This window comes from Bidens hawaiensis, unplaced genomic scaffold, assembly GCF_021521415.1.
Source record: "Bidens hawaiensis isolate Kalapana, Puna unplaced genomic scaffold, B.hawaiensis_p1.1 tig00004618_1, whole genome shotgun sequence".
NCBI lineage: Eukaryota > Viridiplantae > Streptophyta > Magnoliopsida > Asterales > Asteraceae > Bidens > Bidens hawaiensis.
In genome coordinates this window covers 1,449,990-1,470,989 of record NW_027491282.1, presented here as the reverse complement: position 1 = coordinate 1,470,989, position 21,000 = coordinate 1,449,990, and the positions used below count along the sequence as shown (strand labels likewise).

The following is a 21,000-nucleotide window of genomic DNA, read 5'->3' as shown; positions in this document are numbered from 1 at the left end:
TAGCTGACTTTTAGTATGCACGCAGGTGAGTAGGATGAGGCAGCTCGCTTGAGGAGACACGTGGCATTGAATAAGAGGCTGGCATCAGAAGGCCCAAGACGTGATATGTTTTAATTACTTTGTTTTTGAAAGACAAGTTGTTTGTTTTTGACAAGTTTTGGATTGTTACGAAATGTTTTATGAAAGTTTTAATGTTCCGCGAATGTTTTAATTAACTATGATATTTAGAACTGCGTTTATGAGTAAATCCAACACGAAAGTAGGGCTACCGGTAACGGGGCCTTACAATTTGAACCAGGTTCAATGGATTTTCCTTAAATCGAAAATGAATTGCAAGGGCTGGACTTGAACCCGTGACCATTAGCTCACACAATAACAATATTACCACTCCACCAATCCAAAGATCCCTCCTTGTTAATTATATACTCATATCACAGCCTTCTTTCCTTCCATTCTTTCTTTCTCTGTTTCTTTCCTTTTTTTTCTTTTCCTACTTTTTTTTCCTTTTGTTTCTTACTAGTTTCTTTTCTTTACGAGAGCGCTATTGCTCTATTATTATGGTTATTCTTCTTCTTCTTATTCATTATTATTAATACTAAGGATTAATAAAATTATTATTATTATTATTATTTAGTTGAGCTGCGCTGCAACTCCAACATCATTAATATATATTATTATTTTTCTTATCTTTGTTACTGTTATAATTATTATATCATCAAGATCTAACTTGTTTTGGATAAAGTTTGAACCTTTATTGATTTCAAGGCCCGGTTTAGCTAAATCTAGAAATACTAAACGAGTCGAGCATAAATGAACAAGCTTTCGTTATGAAACGTACCTTAAATAAATCGGTTTCACGAACACAACCAAATCTTTTGTATATCTTGCTCGTCGAGAAGCTCGAACGCCAAGAAACGTACCTTAGATAAAATGTAGAGAGAGTTTTTGTGTGTGTGTTTTGAGTGTATGTTGGTAAAAATGGAAAGTGGCTAGGGTTTAAGGGTATATATATACTCCTTAAGTATGGATCTTAGGCCCATTAGCTCACTAGTCCATGATTTATTTTAAGCCCAACACTATTAAAGTCTACCATCCTTTATATTATTTTATCATTTATTTAACGACAATTAATAACGCTTAACTAAAATAAATTTTTCTTTATTTATTATTTTCGAAACGTCGGATGTTACACCTTAGCCGTCCAGCATCCTCGCGGGATGGCTCTGATACCATTTATAACAGCCCAACTATCGTCACACCATAATAATGTTATCTTTGACCAAGGCGAACCACCATCGCCTCATTGATTTGTTGTTGGTTGTCCATGTGGAGACTTCCTAGAAGGTCACCTATCCTGATACTACTCTCATCTGAGCACGCTTAACTATTGAGTTCTCTCTCGGACACTACAAATAAGCACCCAAAAGGCGTTATGATAGAGAAGGTATCAATCTTCTTATAAAGAAAACTTTGTTCTCATACCCAAACGACGTGGGATGTTACAGGCGCTCGGCTATTAGTCGATCAATGCGAAAGCTCACAACCACGAAAGACGATTGGATTTTCAACAAGATCATCAGGCTGCTCATGACCATTTGATAATAAATTATTTTTCCACAAACCCAATTTTTGATTTGGAAACCTTTTTCAGATAAGTCACCAACTATTTTTATGAATTGCTGGTGATTTAGAACGCGAGTATATTTATTTCCAACAAAAGGAGGATGTAAGACGTAAACTAGGATTTTCTCCTTTGTAAAAATGCATGACGGTAATTCGTCAACTGGCATACGAGACTTCATGTGACGCCATAAAAGAGTATTTACAGATGTTAGAAAAAGTGGCTCGCGAGACCCTTCACTTGTTATGCAAAAGTGAGTATACGTTATTATATTATATCCATTATTTTAAATGTTTTTTTTAAACCGTATTACTTTTATTGTTAAATTTATTAAAATTATTATTATTATTATTATTATTATTATTATTATTATTATTATTATTTATTATTGAACTTTATGATAAACAATATTTGAGGAGACCGACTCAATGTGACATACAAAAATATACGAGGTTCATCAACAAAGACACAGTTTTCCCGGGATTCTTGGTAGCCTTGACTGCACACACCGGCCATGGGAAGCCTACCTAATTGCTTGGCAAGGTTAACATCATCGCGGAGATCATGATGGTCCAACACTAATACTTGAATCGGTCGCATCATTTGATCTCTGGATATGACATACGATTTTTCTATGCCTGATGCAAAAAATGATATAACAGTCATACATTCGTCTCCTATTTTTGACGACATCATAGACGGGGTTACGCCCAACTCTTAATTTTATGCAAATGACGTCAACTACGAATATGTTTATTATCAAGTCGATAGTATATATACGGAGTGGGCCACTTTGTTGCTTAGTTACATGCCTGGATGACGATAAACGTAAATATTTCAAGAAAAAACATGAGTCGGCAAGAAAATGGCATTTAGGGTGTTAAAGAAATGCTGAAGTGTCATTAGAAAACAGGGCTGTATTGAACAAAAGGATAAATTAAGAAATATAATGTATGCTTGCACCATTTTCCATATCATGATATTGGAGGACTCATGCAGAGATGTCAATCAAGACGACTTCAACGATGTACTGGAGCCGATCTCAACACTAAACAACGTGAGAAACTTGCTATTTTATTAAAAACACAAAAAAGGGAAACAAATCAAACTCTTCAATCGGATTTGGTCAAACATCTTTGAAGGAACAGCGAAAATAAGGCACAGAGACTAAAATAGTTGTAACCTTTTTTAATTTAGTTTGCTTTTGATGTTTTTAAATTTAATTTAAGTATTGTTATCATTATTTACTTTTTTATTTTATTGCATTTTAACAAGGAAAAAAGGAAAGGAAAAGGTTAAAGCCTCTCGGGGCTTCAAACCATAACGGGGCTTTAATGCCTCTAGTAGTGACGTTACACTGTGGGGGGGGCATCACAGCGTTGAGTTTTATGAACACTTAAAGAGTATACACCCAACTATATTAAGACCATGCATAGTGGGACGCTTTCTTCACCTAAAACGCCCCCAAAGAACCTGGAACACCACCCCCGGGGAGCCTTGGGGTGTTTGGATATGGGGGCGCTTCCCATAAGTGTTGGAAGAGGGGGAAGCTGATTGGTTGCTTCATTTGTTGCTCTTTTTAATATAAGAATAATAACAAAATAATAATGAGGTAATGATCATTCGAAGAGACTTCATTCATTACACCACTTAGTTGTAAAACTTCCCTATGATAACGTTGAGACACATGACGCAAAACGTTCTCATTAAAGCTCTATCCCGTACACATGCTCTAATGGCCATAAAAAAATTGGGGAAAAGAAGGACCCACTAAACTTTCTCATACGTAAAAATCAAGTAAGCATATAATTAAATAATCAAAATAAAATATATCTCCATGCATTGTTTAACAACCCACGTTTGCCTCCAATTTACTTGATCAAATCTGCAATCTATTAATGATCCATATCCATCCCGCACCCATTAAGATTAACCCAACGGTCCTACTATTTGGAGCCTCTTGGAGTGGTGTAATGGTTTAAGTACCAATTTAGCGGTGACGATGTGGCAGGGAGTGGCGCCCACATCTCACTACACTTGGTATAAATACCTCCTAATGCACCATTTGCTCAACTCACCAATCATTCCCATCTTACCTTCTTTCAATTCTGTAGTTTTCTTGCACACCACAAATATTGCTTGTTGGTCTATGCATTGCAGCTTTGATTGTAGTAAGCATTACCCATTGGGTTTACAGATGGTCGAACCCTTTATGCAATGGTAACCTTCCTCCTGGTTCAATGGGTTGGCCGCTACTCGGTGAAACTTTACAGTTCTTCTCCACAAATCAAACTTGGGATACTCCTCCTTTTATCAAGAACAGAATTAAAAGGTGAATAGTTTGATATTTAGAGGTGAAAAATTGAGCAGGGACAATTACTTTGTTAATTTGGCTAAATAATGAGTTAATTATGATTAGAAATATTAGTACAAATAAATTAATCCAACTTTTTTTTTTTCACAAAACTATTCAGGACCTTTTATGCACTTCACACTTTGAAATTTTGTATATACTTTGAAATTATCTCAACCCATTTGACTGACTTGTTAGAGAAAATTATTACTAAGATCTTAGCAGTTAACTTTAAATGGGTTGAGATAGCTAGCCACCACTCACCTTGTTGTAACAATATGCCTGTTTTAGTCTTCTAGTCATTTGGTTTTGACAGAAACATGCCTTTTAATATTTCAGATATGGATCTATATTTCGAACCAGTTTGGTTGGACTTAGAGTTATCGTATCAACTGATTCGGAACTTAATTATATGGTGTTCCAACAAGAAGGCCAATCCTTTGAAAGTTGGTACCCACAGAGCTTGACAAAGATATTTGGAAGCCAAAATTTAGGTTCTTTGCATGGGAGCTTGCATAAGTATCTCAAAAACATGGTACTAACTGCCGTTGGTCTGGAAAGCCTTAAAAAGATATTTTCTGAAGTCGAAAGTGTAGCAAGCCAAAACATGGGCAAGTGGGCTAGCAAAGAAACAGTGGAACTGAAAACGGCAGTTGCAGATGTAAGTGGTTTTTTTAAGGCAAGTTATATATGTATTAATTAACTCAAATTTATGACACTACACTGGTGTTTAATCAGATGATATTTGACTTCATGGGGAAAAAGTTGATAAGTTATGATCCAGAGAAGTCGTCTGAGAATTTGAGGGAAAATTTTGAAGCTTTTATACAAGGATTAATCTCATTTCCTTTGGAGATACCTGGAACTCTTATTACAAGTGTATGCAGGTATAGATAAATGAGTTGATCAATATGCATACTATATTCCGTCTGTGTGTACCCTCAGCCATTTGCCTCATTAACGGGACGAGTTGAAGTTTACTTATCTTTAACACACACACACACAAAAAAAAAAAAAAAAAAAATCACTAAAATAAAAATGGGTCCAAAAAAAATTAAGGCATAAAACGCATGTCCAAACAAGGGTGATGCCCCCTTGGAACCCCCTGGTGTAGGTGTTTCACCCCTAAGAACCATTGAGGTTCCATGGTGCTAGAAACTATAATAGTCTTGATCGAGTGTGTACTCCACACCCCCTAACACAACGTTTTTTTGTGATTTCTCATTTGGTCTTTCAAGTAAATACGGAACGCCTAAAAAAACTTGACGACACTAAAATCACCAACAGAGACCTCATTATTGATCCTAAATTTAAGCAGGGAAGAAAAAAGGTGATGGTTATGCTCAAGAACATGCTAGAAGCAAGACGTGCCAAGCCGAATAAGTTGAAAAATGATTTCTTTGATTATGTTCTTGAAGATTTAAAGCAAAATGATACTATCCTTACTGAAGAAATTTCTTTGGACTTGATGTTTGCACTATTGTTTGCTAACTTTGAAACGACTTCTCAAGCAATAACAATAGCAATCAAGTTTCTAACAGACAACCCTCTGTCATTGAAAGAGTTAACGGTATGTAAAGAATAGGTATTCACCAAAAAAAATATCAGTCATTTAACACTTGTTATTTTATTCAGGAAGAACATGAGAAAATCCTAAGAAAGCGGGAAAATCCAGAGGCTGGACTCACATGGGAAGAATATAAGTCGATGACATTCACCTTTCAGGTGCACTGATTATCGCAAATCTAATTATTAGTGATATAAGTAGAAATTACAAGAGGTTGACCCATTTAACGATTTGAGATAATCATAACACAAATCAACTTATTCATATGCAACGGATCTAAGTTACAAAAGTGCATACACACCCTAATTTGAACTAAATAACAGCTTAACATTACAGCTTATAAATGAAACATTGAGGCTGGGAAACATAGTTCCAGGAGTATTCAGAAAAGCCGTAAAAGATATCAAGTTCAAAGGTAAATACTAAATATTCACTATGGCATATAAGTTCTATAGTAAGATTCATAGGCATACTTGATATAGCAACCGGCTTAATGCAGGCTACACTATCCCGTCTGGTTGGATGGTAATGGTATGTCCCCCGGCTGTCCATTTAGACCCCGTCAACTATAAGGATCCACTTAAATTCAATCCATGGCGATGGGAGGTAGACTCTGTTTGTTCCCATATTGCACTTAACAGAAAATAAAACTCTATTGAAACTTTCAAGCAGGGGATGGATTTGAAAGGCGCGTCAAAGACTTTCATGGCTTTTGGAGGTGGCTTGAGGTTTTGTGTTGGAGCAGATTTTGCTAGACTTCAAATGGCTGTCTTTCTTCATTGCCTAGTGACCAAATACCGGTAAAGATAAATCAAGAATATACAGCGATGCTACAGATAGAATTATAGAGATATATAACTTGTTTTCCTTTTCATTCTTAGGTGGAAACCAATAAAAGGAGGAGATATTGTACGGACTCCGGGTTTACAATTTCCTAACGGATTTCATGTTCAGTTCTTTGAGAAAGATATACCGAACTAAGATATGCAACTTCTGGATCTTGCTATGTTTAATCATCAACTTTTATTTAAATAAACAGATCATAAGGAGAGTTTTAACTTTCAACTGTGTGATTGTAATTCATATATCTCTGTATAAGGACTTTGCCATCATATAATGAAATATATATACACATATAACATGTACATATGTGTATGGTCAATATATATAGCTTAATTAGTGTTCGGGCATTGAATCTTTAATTTCTAACACTCAAAGAGGAATTTAGATGCATAAAAACAAAACAGTCAACTCTTTTCGCATAGGATAACAAAACCTTCAAGGTCTATTTCTACTATTCTAGTCTTGTTTTTGTCCTAAATGATAACATGACTACTTAATAAATAACTAGCAAAAGTACTGTCATTCCTCTATGTCCTTCTCTTAGTACGAAAATGCTTATGCCCGTGCTTGTACGCTGTCTTTGAGGTTCCATCATCACGTCTAGAATATATGTTTTCGTCTTCCATAACATCTTCCCGTTTACTTGCATAAAGCGGATGCTGCGTGACACTTGCATCCTTAACTCGCTCGGATTTGTGTTTGTCCCTCTTGAAATGATGATGATGGTGCTCAGTTTTGTGTTTGTCTCTCTTAACATTATTATAAGTACCATCTGAATGATGTTTTGTTTTCTTCTTATGACGTTTAACCAAATCAACTACTCGGTGTTTATTAATGTGTTGGAGTTTTCGTTCATTGTCCCAAAAATGGTCTTCCCACCAGTCGTAAACGGGATCAAAAAGTCCGGTTTCGTGTAGAAGCCAGATTAGTATAATCACTATAAGTCATAAAAATGAAAAAAAGTTAAGATAAAGTTAAATAATTAACAAAAAATCAAAAAGTGAAATTAGAGATAGCTTATTTACCAGTAGGGAAGACTGCCAAAAACAGACCAAATAATAGCATCCAGGTCATACAAATGTGGCGTATGTGACAACCAATGTCGAAGAAACCCGAGCATTTCATTCTGCTTGCATCGAGTAATGTAACAATCAGATCGACAAAATATAAAACATTTATGGAGATTTAATGAAACTTAAATTAAATAATTTAACCTGCAAGTTTTTCCAGTGATGAAGTCCACCATATACTCCCAAACCGAATGCCAAAATTCCTCAAAACCTGCAAAGTAGCCTTGTGCACCCTCCTCGCCCTCAGGCGGTTCCCATGGAATCTAAAATAAATAATATGCAAGCAGATTAATGAAATATTGTAAAACCATAAATTTTTGTTTGTATAGATTATATACAGATACAATACCTGCGTTCCATTGTCAAGAACGGTGGCTGTTGTTGTAAACTGGCACTCAGCTCTATCAGTTTCTTGATAGTCCGAATCTTTCAATATAGCTGCAATGTGATGTTTTTTTTTATTTGCAACAGATTAGCATACTATTTATAAACAAATGTGGCAATATGATGGTTATACCGGCCATACCGTTACACAAATATTTGGCAGCTTGATCAGTTGTTGGTTGCACTTTAAAATATCGATTTACAACTTCTCTTGGCTTCATGATGAAAAATTGTTCCTGTAAGAAAGTGGTCAAATTAATTATTCAGTACAAAATATCCTTAAATGATGGTTTTGTTTAATGCATACCTCCATTTGACTGACACCTCCAGAGCAATCAAACTGCAAAATATAAACATGTATAATCAAGTCTGTAATTTTAATCCAATACTTATATTAAGAACACATATATTAAAAAATATTATTACAGTTAAGCTGTAGGAAGCTTCCACGTCACCGGTGTTGTTAGTTGTGATTGTGGCAGTCCCAAATTGAGTGAGGGCTTCAAAAGTGGGGACTCTGATGCTTAAAATGTTCCCGGGACTCCTGCAACCAAACAAGATATACGAGTTGTTGTTTAAAATGCAGAATAATAATGAATTTTTTTTTAAAAAATGTACTAACCTTTGATACACATATTCTATATCATCAGCACTCAGTTCTATCAAAAGGTTTGAGTTTACAACTTCTGTAACTCCTATGGAAAATGAATGGCTTCTTGCATTCTGCATAAAATTTAATTAATTGGTGATTAATTGTTTATGTAGATATGTATAAACATACATATATAATATATATTCAGAATCTAAGGAACCTAACTGGATGCTCATTTATCCTTTCAAATCTTCCTACCACATCATAAAGAGGGAGCTGATTTCTACGGATCCTATCCTGATCCGACTGTAACATTCAAGTTTTAAAATGAACAGGTTAAAACAGCAACAACAACATTAATAATAATAATAATAATAATAATACTCACATCCCAATAGTTCCATAACTGATTATGCAGGCAACTCATAAATGGTATATTGCAGAAATTTGGCTGGTTTCTAAAAGCTTCAAAGCTTGTGCCAATTTTATCGCATTCGAGGCCATCTAACGAGAACCTCATTCGTTCAAGTATCATCCACCTAGAAAAGTCCCTTCCCAAATCTTGTGGTTGACCTTGACCACCCTTCATAAGCATTAAAGAAAAAAAAACAATATGTGTTACTGTGTTAGCAAAGAATTTATAATTTAAAGATTGCAAGATAAAGGTAGGGTTCCTTAGAAAACTACAAAGTTACGAGAAAACTACTAGCTACCAATATTTCTTTAGAACTTTTTTTCATTTCTTTTATTTATAAGGTAACAAATGTAAAAAAGCTTTAAAAAATTTGAATATATATATATATAGATAACGAAGTTACATATATGCAGCTTGTATACGAGGTACATATTTTTAGTTTTTTTTATCGTTTTTACATCTCTAACCTTATAAAAAAAGAATTGGAAATATATGTTTTTTTAAATTGATTGGTTACTAGTTAGTAATAGTTTTATCGGTTTTCTCGTAACTTGTTAGTTTTCTCATGAGTCCTTTCCTGCAAGATAATTATAACACAAAAATACCTGTCTAGGTGTAACAAGAAAGAAGTTTTCAAAAGAAGGAATACTGTGATATCCAACATAATCCCCAATAAGATTCACTCGTAGAAAGTTATCAAGTGACGAGGCAGTTCGATTATTAGGCCCGATAATGACTTCCTGGTGCAACAAAACCATAGAAAGGAAAGGACAATATAAGTTTTTTCAACTGTTTTATTCAATAGTTTCGGTTATGGTTTAGTTGATGACTTTTAGAATGGCTTACAGAAGTTTTCAATCCTGTCTTGATATTAATATGAATGTTGAACCCAATTGTGTGCTGTCCAATCGCGTACACGTGGAACCTAGAAACGCGTTAAACAGTTTTAGAATAATATGCAATATATCCTTTGTGCATAAAGTATTCTTAAAAGTATCAGGTATTCATATCAACTTACATTAGTAGCTTGCACTCACTACATAAAATGTTAAGAAAAAGATAACTATTTTAACCTGCATAGCATATAACATGATTGAAAGAATGGCAAAGTCCATACCAATCACCTGGAAACCGGAGGCAGTGGGCGGTGTTCCTTTTTCCTTTCGATAACTTAGTAACTTATTTCAACACCAATTCAATATACATTATCATGAAGTAAAAAAAATGTCTAAATACTTAAATTCATAATAGAATATGTAACCAATTTCACAGAACTTACAAAATTTTCCACACGATGAAGCGATCCGACGCCAGTCCCCACAAGGACAACAAATTGGCTATACCAAGAGCATTTATAAAAAAAAATGATTACGAAAATTTGATAATATAGAATCAGTAAATCATTCATGATAAAGCATGCCTGAGAATCAGAAATACCTGAGTATTCGCGATTTCATTTCCTTTCTCGTCTCGCAAACTATGAAGAACAGTAGTGAAGAAATAATAAGTGGGTGAATATATCAAATTAAGTAGTTGGCCTTAGAATTGCACCTCTTTAAAGGCTCTATTGGTTTCATTTTTCTTTAATATTCCAACTAATTTCGGATAAAAAGATTATTGTTCATGGATTCCAAACAAAAAACAAAAACATTATTTTCTAATGCATCTTTCCAAGATGAAGACACTTTTAATTTGAAGTTTTGCAGATCAGATAAACAATATATATACTAGAAGGTTGATGATTCTTGCCTCGCACAATTGCCAACAATATTTGAACCAGCATGAGATTCACACTTGCGCGTTCGAACATGCCACTCTTCAGGCTTATAAGGGACATCCTGAACATATTTATATAACAAAGTAAGCATCAGAAAACAACTTAACACCTTTGTTTGACAAAAAAAAAAGATTCATTTTAAAGTTCAAACAAAGGTGTTAAACTGTTTGTTTGAACCAATTAACATATCATTACTAAAAGAACCCTGGAAATGCGATAGCTATTAGCCATACCACTCTCATCTCTCATCTGATTCCCACCATCAAACAGCCGTTCACAAAACACTCGGAAGGCCGTGTTGGCCAAAAAATCAAACTTTGAAAATTATTGGTCAGAACGGCCGATTGAACAATATCTTACGGGACTTTTTGACCACTGGAGGTCAAACTTTGAAAATTAATGGGTCAGGTCGTTTGGCCAATATTAGGACAATCGTTCTGATCATAAACGGTCAAACTTTGAAAGTATGACCTCCTATGGTTAGAACGGTTGTCTACATACTGGCAGTTTTGACCAATATTTTTATAAGTTTGACTTTTTTATCATAACGGCCGCCTAGTAATGTTATCATATGGTGTGTAGCTATAGCATGACCCTCGTTAACAGCCAAAAGCCCTAGATCACTAAACTTATTCGCAAACATACTGAAAAAAATAAAAGTTGAAAGAAGTTGCAAGATGCATACTCTAATATATGTCAATGAATACAGGGCGTACGCTGCGGATTTGCTAACAGTAATCACGGGTGGATTCCGGAGCTTTTTTATGTTATCACCCGACTTCTCCTCAACTTCATCCACTTTCGCCACAAACGACGATTCTTTGCCACTCTAAAATGAATAAAAATAAACAACATTCTTAAGGTTTTTTATTAACATAATCACATACTAAACATATTTATTGATCAACTTACTGCGTCACTAGGAACCGCCATATCGATGACTATTTTGGAAGAGCAGTTTAGAGGAGAGTTGGAAGAGTGTTTTTCGCATTTTTCGAGCTTCGATTTTGAGAGGATTTGGACGGCTGTGATGATGTTGAGATTAGAGAGGATGAAGGAGATGAATAAGAGTAGTTTCATTTGTGTTTGTGTGTAAGTTTTGTTTTGAGAGGATGATGATGAAACATATGTGGATGATTATTGTGGCGGGAAATAACTGCTAGTGGTTTTTTGAATATAAGAACTGATTATGTTATAATATTTTATTGAATTTATAAAAATCCGTGACATCTACAAAAATAAAAATAAGGACAGTGATAAAAGTTGATGAATCTACAATTTTTTTTTTTTACGATAATAATATGAGAAAGAAAAATTTTTAATGATTTACAAAGTTATGATAATCTAAAAAGCAATCATATTTATGAAGAGAAAAACATCAACATGTTTAAGTTAACTTTTGTTAGTAATTATGATGTAAAGTCGATGATTTCAACTTTGCAAAAATATGTACATTCGTTATATGTAAAATGGAGGAATAATGAATGTAAATTTTTTTTGTAAAACTAATAGCGGAACAAAGTACGTACAAGTGTTTTGTTAGGTGTAATATAAATATAACGATTTGTAGTTTTGTACACATCAATTTTGTTATGTGAACGTCTAAAGTACAAAACTGGAAGCATAAAATGCAATGTCAAAAGTTGTAACTTATCAATTACATTTTTATTTATTTATATAAGAGCATCGCCAATGAGGTCTCACAGACAATGTATTTCTCCTTTACATTGACACTAATTGTTCCAACCTGCACAATTCTCTTCCCTTCCCTCCCCTTCGCCCCTTCTCGTAATCTCCAATTCTCCATATGTGGGCATGCGTTCCCATAGGTGTCCTTACAACGATCAAAATGCCTCGTTTATATATGCATCAAAAGTTTGTACAACTAAAACACTATACAACGCTATTATTATTATTATTATCCTATACTATTGCAGTATTGCTAGCGCCAAGAAAATGTTGCACAACTGTGTCTACAAAATAAAAATTTCAAAAGAAACATGATAAAAACGACACCTTATGAAAAATAAATGTCTACGAATCTTGAGTTGTGTCATCCTTTGGAGCCCAACTCTACCGCCATATTAAAAATTTAATTTTTTCCTCTATTACTTAGCTTCCGTTTATTATTTTCTTATTAAAACGACTGTTTAAAGGAAACACTCTATACTCAGTTTCAGTTTCACACATGGTCAACTCATCTCTTCGGTTACACAGAGCAACATTGTAACGGTTCTTTCGGTTTCAGCTTACACTCTCAAGAATTTGTTTCTCAGAATTTATTGAGAATTTGTATATTATGATTTAATATTTTGAACTTGGTGAATGGTGATCCTGAATTCCTGATTAATGCATAAAATTCAAGTAAATACGTATAAGTGATCACAGATGAGGAAGATCACTCAAATCGAGTCATATGAAGCAATATTGCCGCCTCCAACAACACTGCTAAAATGTCGGACAATGTCCAACCATCTAATGCATGATGTATAACTTGTAAAGCAGGAACCAAACCAAAGAAAACACAACATAAAGTACCAACGTCTTTTTATGATTTCTAAAGGAGGTTTGTAGCCTTATAACACAAAACACTTCCAAAACATATCCTGATCTGACACAACTTTCTAAACTTTTGCATTATGCACCAAACCATTTGGATTACTTACTTTCTTACTATATAAACTTCTAAAAGGTTTATCTCATCAACTTCATTTAGATTATCAGACACTTCAAAGTCACTAATGACGGGGGACCACTGGTCGATCTTCCACCATTTCATAGTGAACCACAAAGTTGTCCTGCAATCCAACAATCAAAGTTAACATCATCATACCAATTTTTTTTTTTAAATAATAGGTCATTAAGATGTTGCTACCTTTCGAATAGTTTCCCAGGTGTTGGGGTCGAAACAGAAATAACAACCCCTCTCATAAGTGCTTGTTTTGACTAGCAGTTCCATGTTTGGAGCCCTCGAAAACCATAGGCGCACTTCTCTGTGGTAAAACCATCCCCTATTGTGCCTGCAACATAATGTCAAATAACATTTAAAAAGAACGAAAAGAGAACAAATATCAATTTTTTGAAATATTGTAAGAAAATATATGCATACAGTTCATTAGCTGCAAACAGCTGAGCCTCATCCTTTGGCATGCTATAGAATATATAAAACAAAGTCTCGGTATTAAATCTTGAGAAGTTATCTTGCTGCAATATACAAAAAAGCAAAATCAGTCCCAAAATTTTATGAATAACTGGTTAGCAGAAAGAGGCTCACGTTTAAGGGTGCCGGTGGTTTTGTATTGAAACACTCGGGAATTGAATAATGGGGATCGCCTTTTGCAGATTCATCAGACCATGGAGATGAAAACTTCTTGTAAAGATTATCGGGTGAATTCAAGTTTAGACCGAGTGTCATCAGATCAATGCCCAAAGCAAGTGGGGTCAAATCAGGATTATTCATCCTGATGACATTCAATAAGCCTAGCAATCCAAATCGGTCTGCAGCAGATTGAGTTGACTGGGTTGGCTTCACATCCTGGTCTCTAAACGGGTTGACTAGTCGTATCTGCGACTGTTTTTGAAAGTGTTGATACTGTTGCATGAGGTGATCGTAGGACCCGCCACCTGACACAGTGTTTGATAAGTTTACAGGCCTTGATCCAGTAGCTAGCATACCCGAGTTTCTTGCCTACAAGAAATTTAAATTATAAGATGATAACAGAATTGAAACTATTTAAAAGAAGCTTGTAATGGGAGTATAGAGTACAGACCACCTCAGAACCATGAAAATGGAGATCTTGAGTATTTGCAGGAATGTAGGACCCACCACCATTAATTGGAGCATGTTGTTGCTGTTGATGTGATGAATATGCGCCCCCCAAATTGAAAACACTTGATCTTCCAACCTGAGAAACAAGAATAAAGTAATGTTGGTTAGTTAATTTATGAGAAATTTGATGCAGAATCAAGTTTTTATACAGTGGGGCCTACTGGCAAATGTTGCTGAGACTGCATCATGGACACTGAATTGTCACGAAGCTGTTCCTTCTGATGCATATTAACTGGAAACTCATTACCACCTGTAAAAACGATAAATACAAAGAAGATACTTTAAATGATCTGTATTTAAAATCACTACCCTGTAAGTAATATATAACAGAGTGAATGAGTAATCTAATAAAGTATAAATTTGATCATATTTGACACTTTATTCTTCATAGATTTTCTTAACCGCTCATATAAAAGATATTTGATCCTAATCCTGATCCTGATACACAACCTAATAAGATTTTGTAAGCCCTTTTACGAATGGATCTATTCGGGTTATTTTTAATCCCAAAAGGGTCATTCTTCAAAGGAAAGATAAAATAAAATCTTCTTTTCAGGTAAGATGAAATCAAATAATGGAAATGTGAGATAAATGCTGCGTACTGCAATCAAATGAAATAGAATCCAATTTTCTATCTATTAATGGTTATTCACAATAATAAACATACCTCCCATGTTTTCCAAATGATACAGATAACAATATTACTTTGAAACCAATAGATTGGTTGCAAGACGATCAAAACCGCCACAAAGAAATTAGGACTTTTATAGATCCTTCCACAAAGAATGAAAAATTAGGGATTTAATATTTTCCTCCACACAAACCTTCAGGTCACCTCAATCTTCATTTCCAAGCTCCAGAAGTTGAATTATACACACGAATTTGTGATAAGAGATTCTTTGATTATAAATTTCCCCAGATGGAGTGTAAGATGAGAAGCCGAGAAGGTGAAGTGAGTGTATACAAAGGGGAAAATATAAGAGGATCAAAACTATGAAGTTTCTTAAAGGATCACCGAATCGGTGCAGTTGGTAGCATTTGGGGCTTTCTCTCAGCTTGCGACACGTGAACCATTTGCCTTTCGGTACACTTTGGTGCTTTCTGTCATCTTGAAACACGTGACTGCCAGATCATCAAATTGACCAAGAAGCTACTATCCGTTATCTTTATAATAGTTATCTTAAATTAACAAGTTTTTTCACTTAAAGTATTAATAGAGAATTAGTGAAAAGGAGAATATATCGGTGTGTATTTCCATACATTTACTAATTTGTAATACCCTTCTTATTAACTAGCACATTATACAATGACACCATTCAAACACAGCAACATTACTGATATTCGCCTACTTGAATATCAAAGTTTTTTGCTTCTAACATTTAACTAATACTACAAAACCATCTTACTTCCAATATTATTATCTCTTGAAACCATAACTCAGAATGTGCAATTATAACTCAAAAGTATGTGCAATTATAACTCAAAAGTAAGTAACTAAAGTCAATTGGTCAAGGTAGAGAAGATGACTTATGTACCTTTATATCCAGGTAAAGCCGGAAAATCTTCATTTTGGATGCTAAATTCTTGGCTTTGTTGCATAAAACTAACATTTTGCTGACGTGCTAAACCCCCTGCATATTAATAAGATAAAAATATTGCTCTGTTTTAATCAATAAAAAAGGATTAAATAGAAAGATGATGCAGGTATTGTATAGTTCATAAGCTATAATACCTAGTTGTCTTTGAGTACCACCAGCAGAGCTAAGATGACCACTTAATTGAGGAAAATCATTCAAGTCAAATGAATGGTCACGATTCAGCTCAGATAATAAAGCCATTGAATTTAAATGATTATTTCCTGCTTGAAATTGATTTTGTGAAAGTGGCCCTCCACCACCAGAGTAAGAATTTCCTAGTAGTGATACCATCTGGGGTGCTAAAATTCCAGGTGTCAGTCAAGAACACACCAAGTTACTAACCAATAAACACAGAATAAAAAAAATACATAAAATAAGGGTTAGATGTTACCAGTAAGATTTAATCGAGAAGCAACACCGGGCATATTAAGTCCACCCGAGCTTAAACACCTTCCAATGTTTCCACCATTAACAAGGTTACCCATTGCCATTGAGCTAATAATTTGTTCTCTGTTGCCAATACTTTGACCTAGACCCGACCCTGAAATTATAGCTTTCAACAAATGAGGAATAACACAAACGTAAAAACCTTAATTAAACCGATACAACACCATACCTCCATTATTTGAAATTCCTGAAAGTCCAAGTGAGCTGGCACCAGATTGCTTTACCCAATAAAGCACACATGAAAACAATGTGTGCATCAAAACTAGAGCCATCATATTAGTAATAAACTGACAACTATGTTTTATGACATAATACCAGAGAAAGTGCAGCAGGAAGATTATTTACTGCATATCGTCCGTTAGAAATACTTCCTGCAGGTGGTTGTACACCATTCAAATGACCGTTTAATCCCGAATTCCTTGATGTGTATGCACCGGACATGCTGGGAATATTGTAGTTGCCATTTATGCTTCGCAACCCTAGAACGTCTGTTACAAAGTGAGTGTAAACTGTAAAGAAATCAAGAATCGAAGGGTAATTGGAAAACTTGAGCACTACCTATTGCGTCATTGTGGTTCATATCAGCAGCAGAAGAGCCTAACTGAGAAGTAAATGCTGAAGTAAAAGCTCTTCCAGTGGCATCTGGAAAAGTTGTTGAGCCATTCACACCTGACTGAAAACAAAAAATGATACTATTTATTAAATATATAAATAAGCGTTAATGAAAAATCATTATAATGAAGATAAAAATGGAATACATTAAGTATCCCGGACATTGTAGAAGAAAGCCAAGTCAAATGGCCTCAAAGCATTCCTCTTTAGTCTTGTTTGTTTAGGTATTAATTCTGCAGCAACCCAATCTCTGAAATAGATATATACAGGGTGAGTATCATTACAGAACACACAATTGATGCACTAACTAAAGTCTAAAGGAACAAATCTAAATCTTTTTATCTTTTTTATCAATGTTTCATGTTTCTAAAATTTTGTGCTTCTTACATACACATGTGTATGTTCTGTACATAAAAACCCATCAAACTAAATTGTTTATACCATGTACCTACACATGTAGCTTATATACATCATTGAACACTCAAAACTAATATGTTCAAACATTTTCTGAATTCTAGGAGAGTGAGAAACAAAAAACCATTAAATTTTAACCATTTTCCATTATTTTAAAGTTTTTGAAAATTGAAAAAATGAATAATTTTTTTTTAAATGTTCATTTTTGCAATAATTTGTGTTTCACCTAGATTTCTCCTATATAGAATCAATTACTTAACATTCCTACTAAATATACACCTTATTATTCTAAAAACATTCATATTGGTAAACAAAATTAAGTATGCATCTTACGATTCTCTAAAGCACTCAATGAAATCTATATTGAAAATTACCGAAATTGCCCCCATGACAACATGAGGCTTTAAAGAGTGAATATCAAATTAAGATCTGGTCACAGAAATAAGATCTTTTTAATTTATTACCTAAGACATGCATATATAACCAGATATCAAGGTAATTAGCATTCAGATTACAAGTGAGCACAGTTGCTGAATTGTAGAAATTCAATTGGTCATGATAACGCGACAAAATCACAAAACAAGTACGCGAATCAAGAAAACATGCAGCAAAGTATAATACCCAATTTAGAGGCATGTGAGGATTGCTAGATTGTTTATTGTTACAATATATTGTGCGTTTCTCCATCATGATATAAATGATACACGCAACGAATCCAAAATATGGCATTCAAGAATCAAATAGTTATGATGTTTGTCATCGTATATATAAAACTTGCCAAATAGTAAAATGATATGTCAATAACTCCTCTGCGGAATAGATGTTTTTCCCATGCTTTATAGCATACCTTAAACTAACTTTTGGTCACTGAGCCTGTGAACCATGATATTTACCTATTTGGAGACGTATACAAACAAACTCCATGACTAAAGCATCTAATAAACTTGTATTGGCCAAAACATTGATCGTAAACGTTAAAACAATTTAGCATTTATAATCGGAATCTGAACACTGAAATTGCTAATGAACTGCATCTTTGACTTTTAACTTTTACCGAATAGTGAAGCTTAGAAGCTATACACAACGATTCGCAAGCATGTTATAGTCTTATCACATGAAAATCATCATTCCACTACCTACAGCTTAATGAAACTATCAGAACCTTAAAAGACGCGTTCGAAACACAAATATTTATCGATGCTAGAATCCGTAGCAAAATCTGAGTAATCGCATTGTTAACCATAAAGTTACATAAGCAGCATTTTTGTAAACTGTATGACGTAACGATCAACACACGATTACAAATTTAAACCAGCATTATTCATTTTTCAAAAGTCAAAGAAACCACAACTTTTTTGTCATTTTTCTTTTTGTGACCTCCACATTATTAATCATTAAAAATACATCAAAAAATAAAAAAAATAAAAAAAACTGATCTGCGTCTACTGAAACTAACTGAAAACCTAAACTTAAAATCCCACATTTCACATATCTAACACAGATTAGACAATTAAACCTAACAATCAACAAATTATGCAATAATCCGAAGATCAAATTGACAAACACGTAGTCCTAGATACAACCTGTGGAATGAAAACTGATTGATTCGTAGTTGAATTGAAGCAAAATTGAAGATCGAATTGATCGTTAGGTAGAACCGATTCGATTAGATTAATTAGATATTAGAAGGAAGAAATTGTAATTATTGTTATACCGTGTGTGTGTGTGATTGAATTTGATCGGTAGATACACAGTCACGATCTTCTTCTTCTTCGTTGTTGGTTGTTAAGTGGTGAGAGTGGTGTGGGGTTTTATACGTGGTTTCGATCGTCGGTACGATTACAAAAGGCCCCCTCCTTTGTTGTCGGGTCGGATCGGGTCGGGTGAGAGTGAGCTTAGGTTAGAGAGGGTTGGCTTAACATGGATGTTGTTTTGATTCGGGTTAAATTGGTTGGAATGAAGTTTGTTTAAGTTGAAACGAGTTGTATTATAAACGAAAGTTATCAAAATAGGTTTATTCGGTATGTTTATTGATACGATCTCATATATATTAATATACTAGGCTGTTTACCCACGCGTTGCGACGGTGTGTGTTGTTTAAAATGTAAGTTGCAAAAAAAAATGCAACTTGATATTTGATAAACGCCACTCTTAAGAATTGCAACAGTTCTTGTATAACCTCCTCTTGACATCTTCAGTTAAATGTTGAGCCCAAAACTGTTCTACGATTGAAGATCGTGAGGCGTCTTTATTCTAGAATGAGGATCATGTCAATCAATCAATCATACCCAGTAAAATCCCACCGACAGCAAAGCTATAAGTAGGGTCTGGGGAGGGTGGGATGTAGGCACACCGTACCTCTATCCAAAGGAATAAAGAGGTGGCTTCCAGAGAGACCCTCGGCTCTAAATACATGTGTATGAAGCAAAATAAAGGAAATCAAAGTTTAACAGTTATATAAAAACTACTACTAATTATAATAATATTAATAATAAGATCACAGTTTAACAGCTATATAAAAGCTAATAATAATTATAATAATAATATATGTAAGGGAAATACCATTATGGTATGTGACCTAAATAAGTTAAGTCTAAGCCCTAAGGTATTCAATTCTCTTTAAAAATCCTTAACTTTAATTCTACTTCTCCACGAATTCCTATCCTCAACCATGTCCTCAGAGAGGTTTAGGTATATCAAATCATGCCTAATCCTCTCATCCCAAATCAATTTCGGTCGTCCTCTACCCCTCCTCCCCTCTATAGTAATGTTTTCTACGGATCTAACAGGATTCGTCGTCTGTCTTCTCTTTACATGTCCAAACCATCTCAATCTCCACTCTCTTCTCTTGTCTGCTATGTTCGCCACCCGTAATCTCTCGCGAAACACGACGTTTCTTATTCGGTCTAGCCTTGTGTGCCCACACATCCAACGTAGCATTCTCAATTCTGCTACCTCCATCTTCCGCACTTGTGCCTTCTTGATAGCCCAACAATCTGTTCCATATAGCATTGCAGGTCCAACTGCCACCCTATAGAATTTTCCCTTTAGTTTAGTCGGGAAACTCTTGTCGCACAATATACCTGTGGCTGCTTTCCATCTACACCATCCTACCTGAACTCGGTGGGTCACATCACTGTCTAATTCCCCATCGCTCTGTACAAATGATCCTAAATACTTGAACTTCGTTACCTGCGGGACCACCTGCCCTTCAATTGTGATCTGTGTGTCTTCATTGTCGTTTATCCCACCAAAATCACAGTGGAGGTACTCCGTCTTAGATCGGCTAATCTTTAAACCTTTTGTCTCTAAGGTTGTTCGCCACTCCTCAAGCCTCATGTTTAGATCTTGTTTTTTCTCAGGAAGTAACACAATATCGTCTGCGAACATCATGCACCACGGGAGAGTCCCCTGAATCGACTTTGACAACTCATCCAAG

The 21,000-nt window shown here is 34.7% G+C and overlaps 2 protein-coding genes, 1 non-coding gene and 1 pseudogene across 6 annotated transcripts; 2 read left to right on the top strand and 2 right to left on the bottom strand.

Moving 5' to 3' along the window:
• The first annotated feature begins 2,597 nt into the window (after nucleotides 1-2,597).
• Nucleotides 2,598-6,641, top strand: LOC143627264 (cytochrome P450 87A3-like; annotated as a pseudogene). Its single transcript, XR_013152564.1, has 10 exons — nucleotides 2,598-2,678; nucleotides 3,736-3,953; nucleotides 4,314-4,635; nucleotides 4,713-4,861; nucleotides 5,293-5,544; nucleotides 5,610-5,699; nucleotides 5,878-5,956; nucleotides 6,041-6,147; nucleotides 6,214-6,341; nucleotides 6,423-6,641. The product of XR_013152564.1 is annotated as a cytochrome P450 87A3-like (transcript).
• Nucleotides 6,642-6,778: 137 nt separating this feature from the next.
• On the bottom strand, nucleotides 6,779-11,870 carry LOC143627329 (protein HAPLESS 2-like). Its single transcript, XM_077097180.1, has 18 exons — nucleotides 11,535-11,870; nucleotides 11,308-11,451; nucleotides 10,595-10,683; nucleotides 10,283-10,322; nucleotides 10,125-10,182; nucleotides 9,963-10,023; nucleotides 9,692-9,770; nucleotides 9,451-9,585; nucleotides 8,819-9,013; nucleotides 8,656-8,736; nucleotides 8,461-8,561; nucleotides 8,265-8,382; nucleotides 8,146-8,178; nucleotides 7,981-8,074; nucleotides 7,804-7,892; nucleotides 7,599-7,717; nucleotides 7,410-7,510; nucleotides 6,779-7,321 (listed from the first exon to the last, which is right to left on the bottom strand). Exons 1-18 carry the CDS (start codon nucleotides 11,700-11,702, stop codon nucleotides 6,912-6,914), a joined length of 2,115 nt encoding a protein of 704 aa, XP_076953295.1. The 5' UTR covers nucleotides 11,703-11,870; the 3' UTR covers nucleotides 6,779-6,911.
• Nucleotides 11,871-13,136: 1,266 nt separating this feature from the next.
• On the bottom strand, nucleotides 13,137-19,458 carry LOC143627327 (putative NOT transcription complex subunit VIP2). 3 transcript variants are annotated; one of them, XM_077097178.1, is made up of 14 exons: nucleotides 19,276-19,458; nucleotides 17,294-17,395; nucleotides 17,094-17,208; nucleotides 16,851-17,014; nucleotides 16,705-16,753; nucleotides 16,480-16,629; nucleotides 16,184-16,387; nucleotides 15,987-16,082; nucleotides 14,613-14,701; nucleotides 14,396-14,527; nucleotides 13,897-14,310; nucleotides 13,732-13,826; nucleotides 13,498-13,642; nucleotides 13,137-13,420 (listed from the first exon to the last, which is right to left on the bottom strand). In XM_077097178.1, exons 2-14 carry the CDS (start codon nucleotides 17,309-17,311, stop codon nucleotides 13,361-13,363), a joined length of 1,731 nt encoding a protein of 576 aa, XP_076953293.1. In that variant the 5' UTR covers nucleotides 17,312-17,395; nucleotides 19,276-19,458; the 3' UTR covers nucleotides 13,137-13,360. The 3 variants fall into 3 exon arrangements, with proteins under 3 accessions (XP_076953293.1, XP_076953291.1, XP_076953292.1); XM_077097176.1 differs by having other exon boundaries at nucleotides 14,393-14,527; nucleotides 14,601-14,701; nucleotides 16,851-17,023; nucleotides 19,276-19,457; XM_077097177.1 differs by having other exon boundaries at nucleotides 16,851-17,023; nucleotides 19,276-19,457.
• Nucleotides 17,103-17,183, top strand: LOC143627341 (small nucleolar RNA snoR35). Its single transcript, XR_013152582.1, has one exon. It is a non-coding gene; the product is annotated as a small nucleolar RNA snoR35 (small nucleolar RNA).
• Nucleotides 19,459-21,000: the final 1,542 nt, after the last annotated feature.

Bases quoted from the DNA above. Each gene is read 5' to 3' on its own strand.
- LOC143627329 (XM_077097180.1), bottom strand. From the start codon at position 11,702: ATGAAACTACTCTTATTCATCTCCTTCATCCTCTCTAATCTCAACATC. The intron at 11,452-11,534 runs GTAAGTTGATCA...TATTCATTTTAG, and splicing joins TGGCGGTTCCTAGTGACGCA to AGTGGCAAAGAATCGTCGTT. The intron at 10,183-10,282 runs GTATTTCTGATT...CTCTTGGTATAG, and splicing joins ATGAAATCGCGAATACTCAG to CCAATTTGTTGTCCTTGTGG.
- LOC143627327 (XM_077097176.1), bottom strand. The intron at 16,754-16,850 runs GTATTATGTCAT...TATTGGGTAAAG, and splicing joins TTCCTGCTGCACTTTCTCTG to CAATCTGGTGCCAGCTCACT. The intron at 16,388-16,479 runs GTAACATCTAAC...CTGGAATTTTAG, and splicing joins TTCTCGATTAAATCTTACTG to CACCCCAGATGGTATCACTA.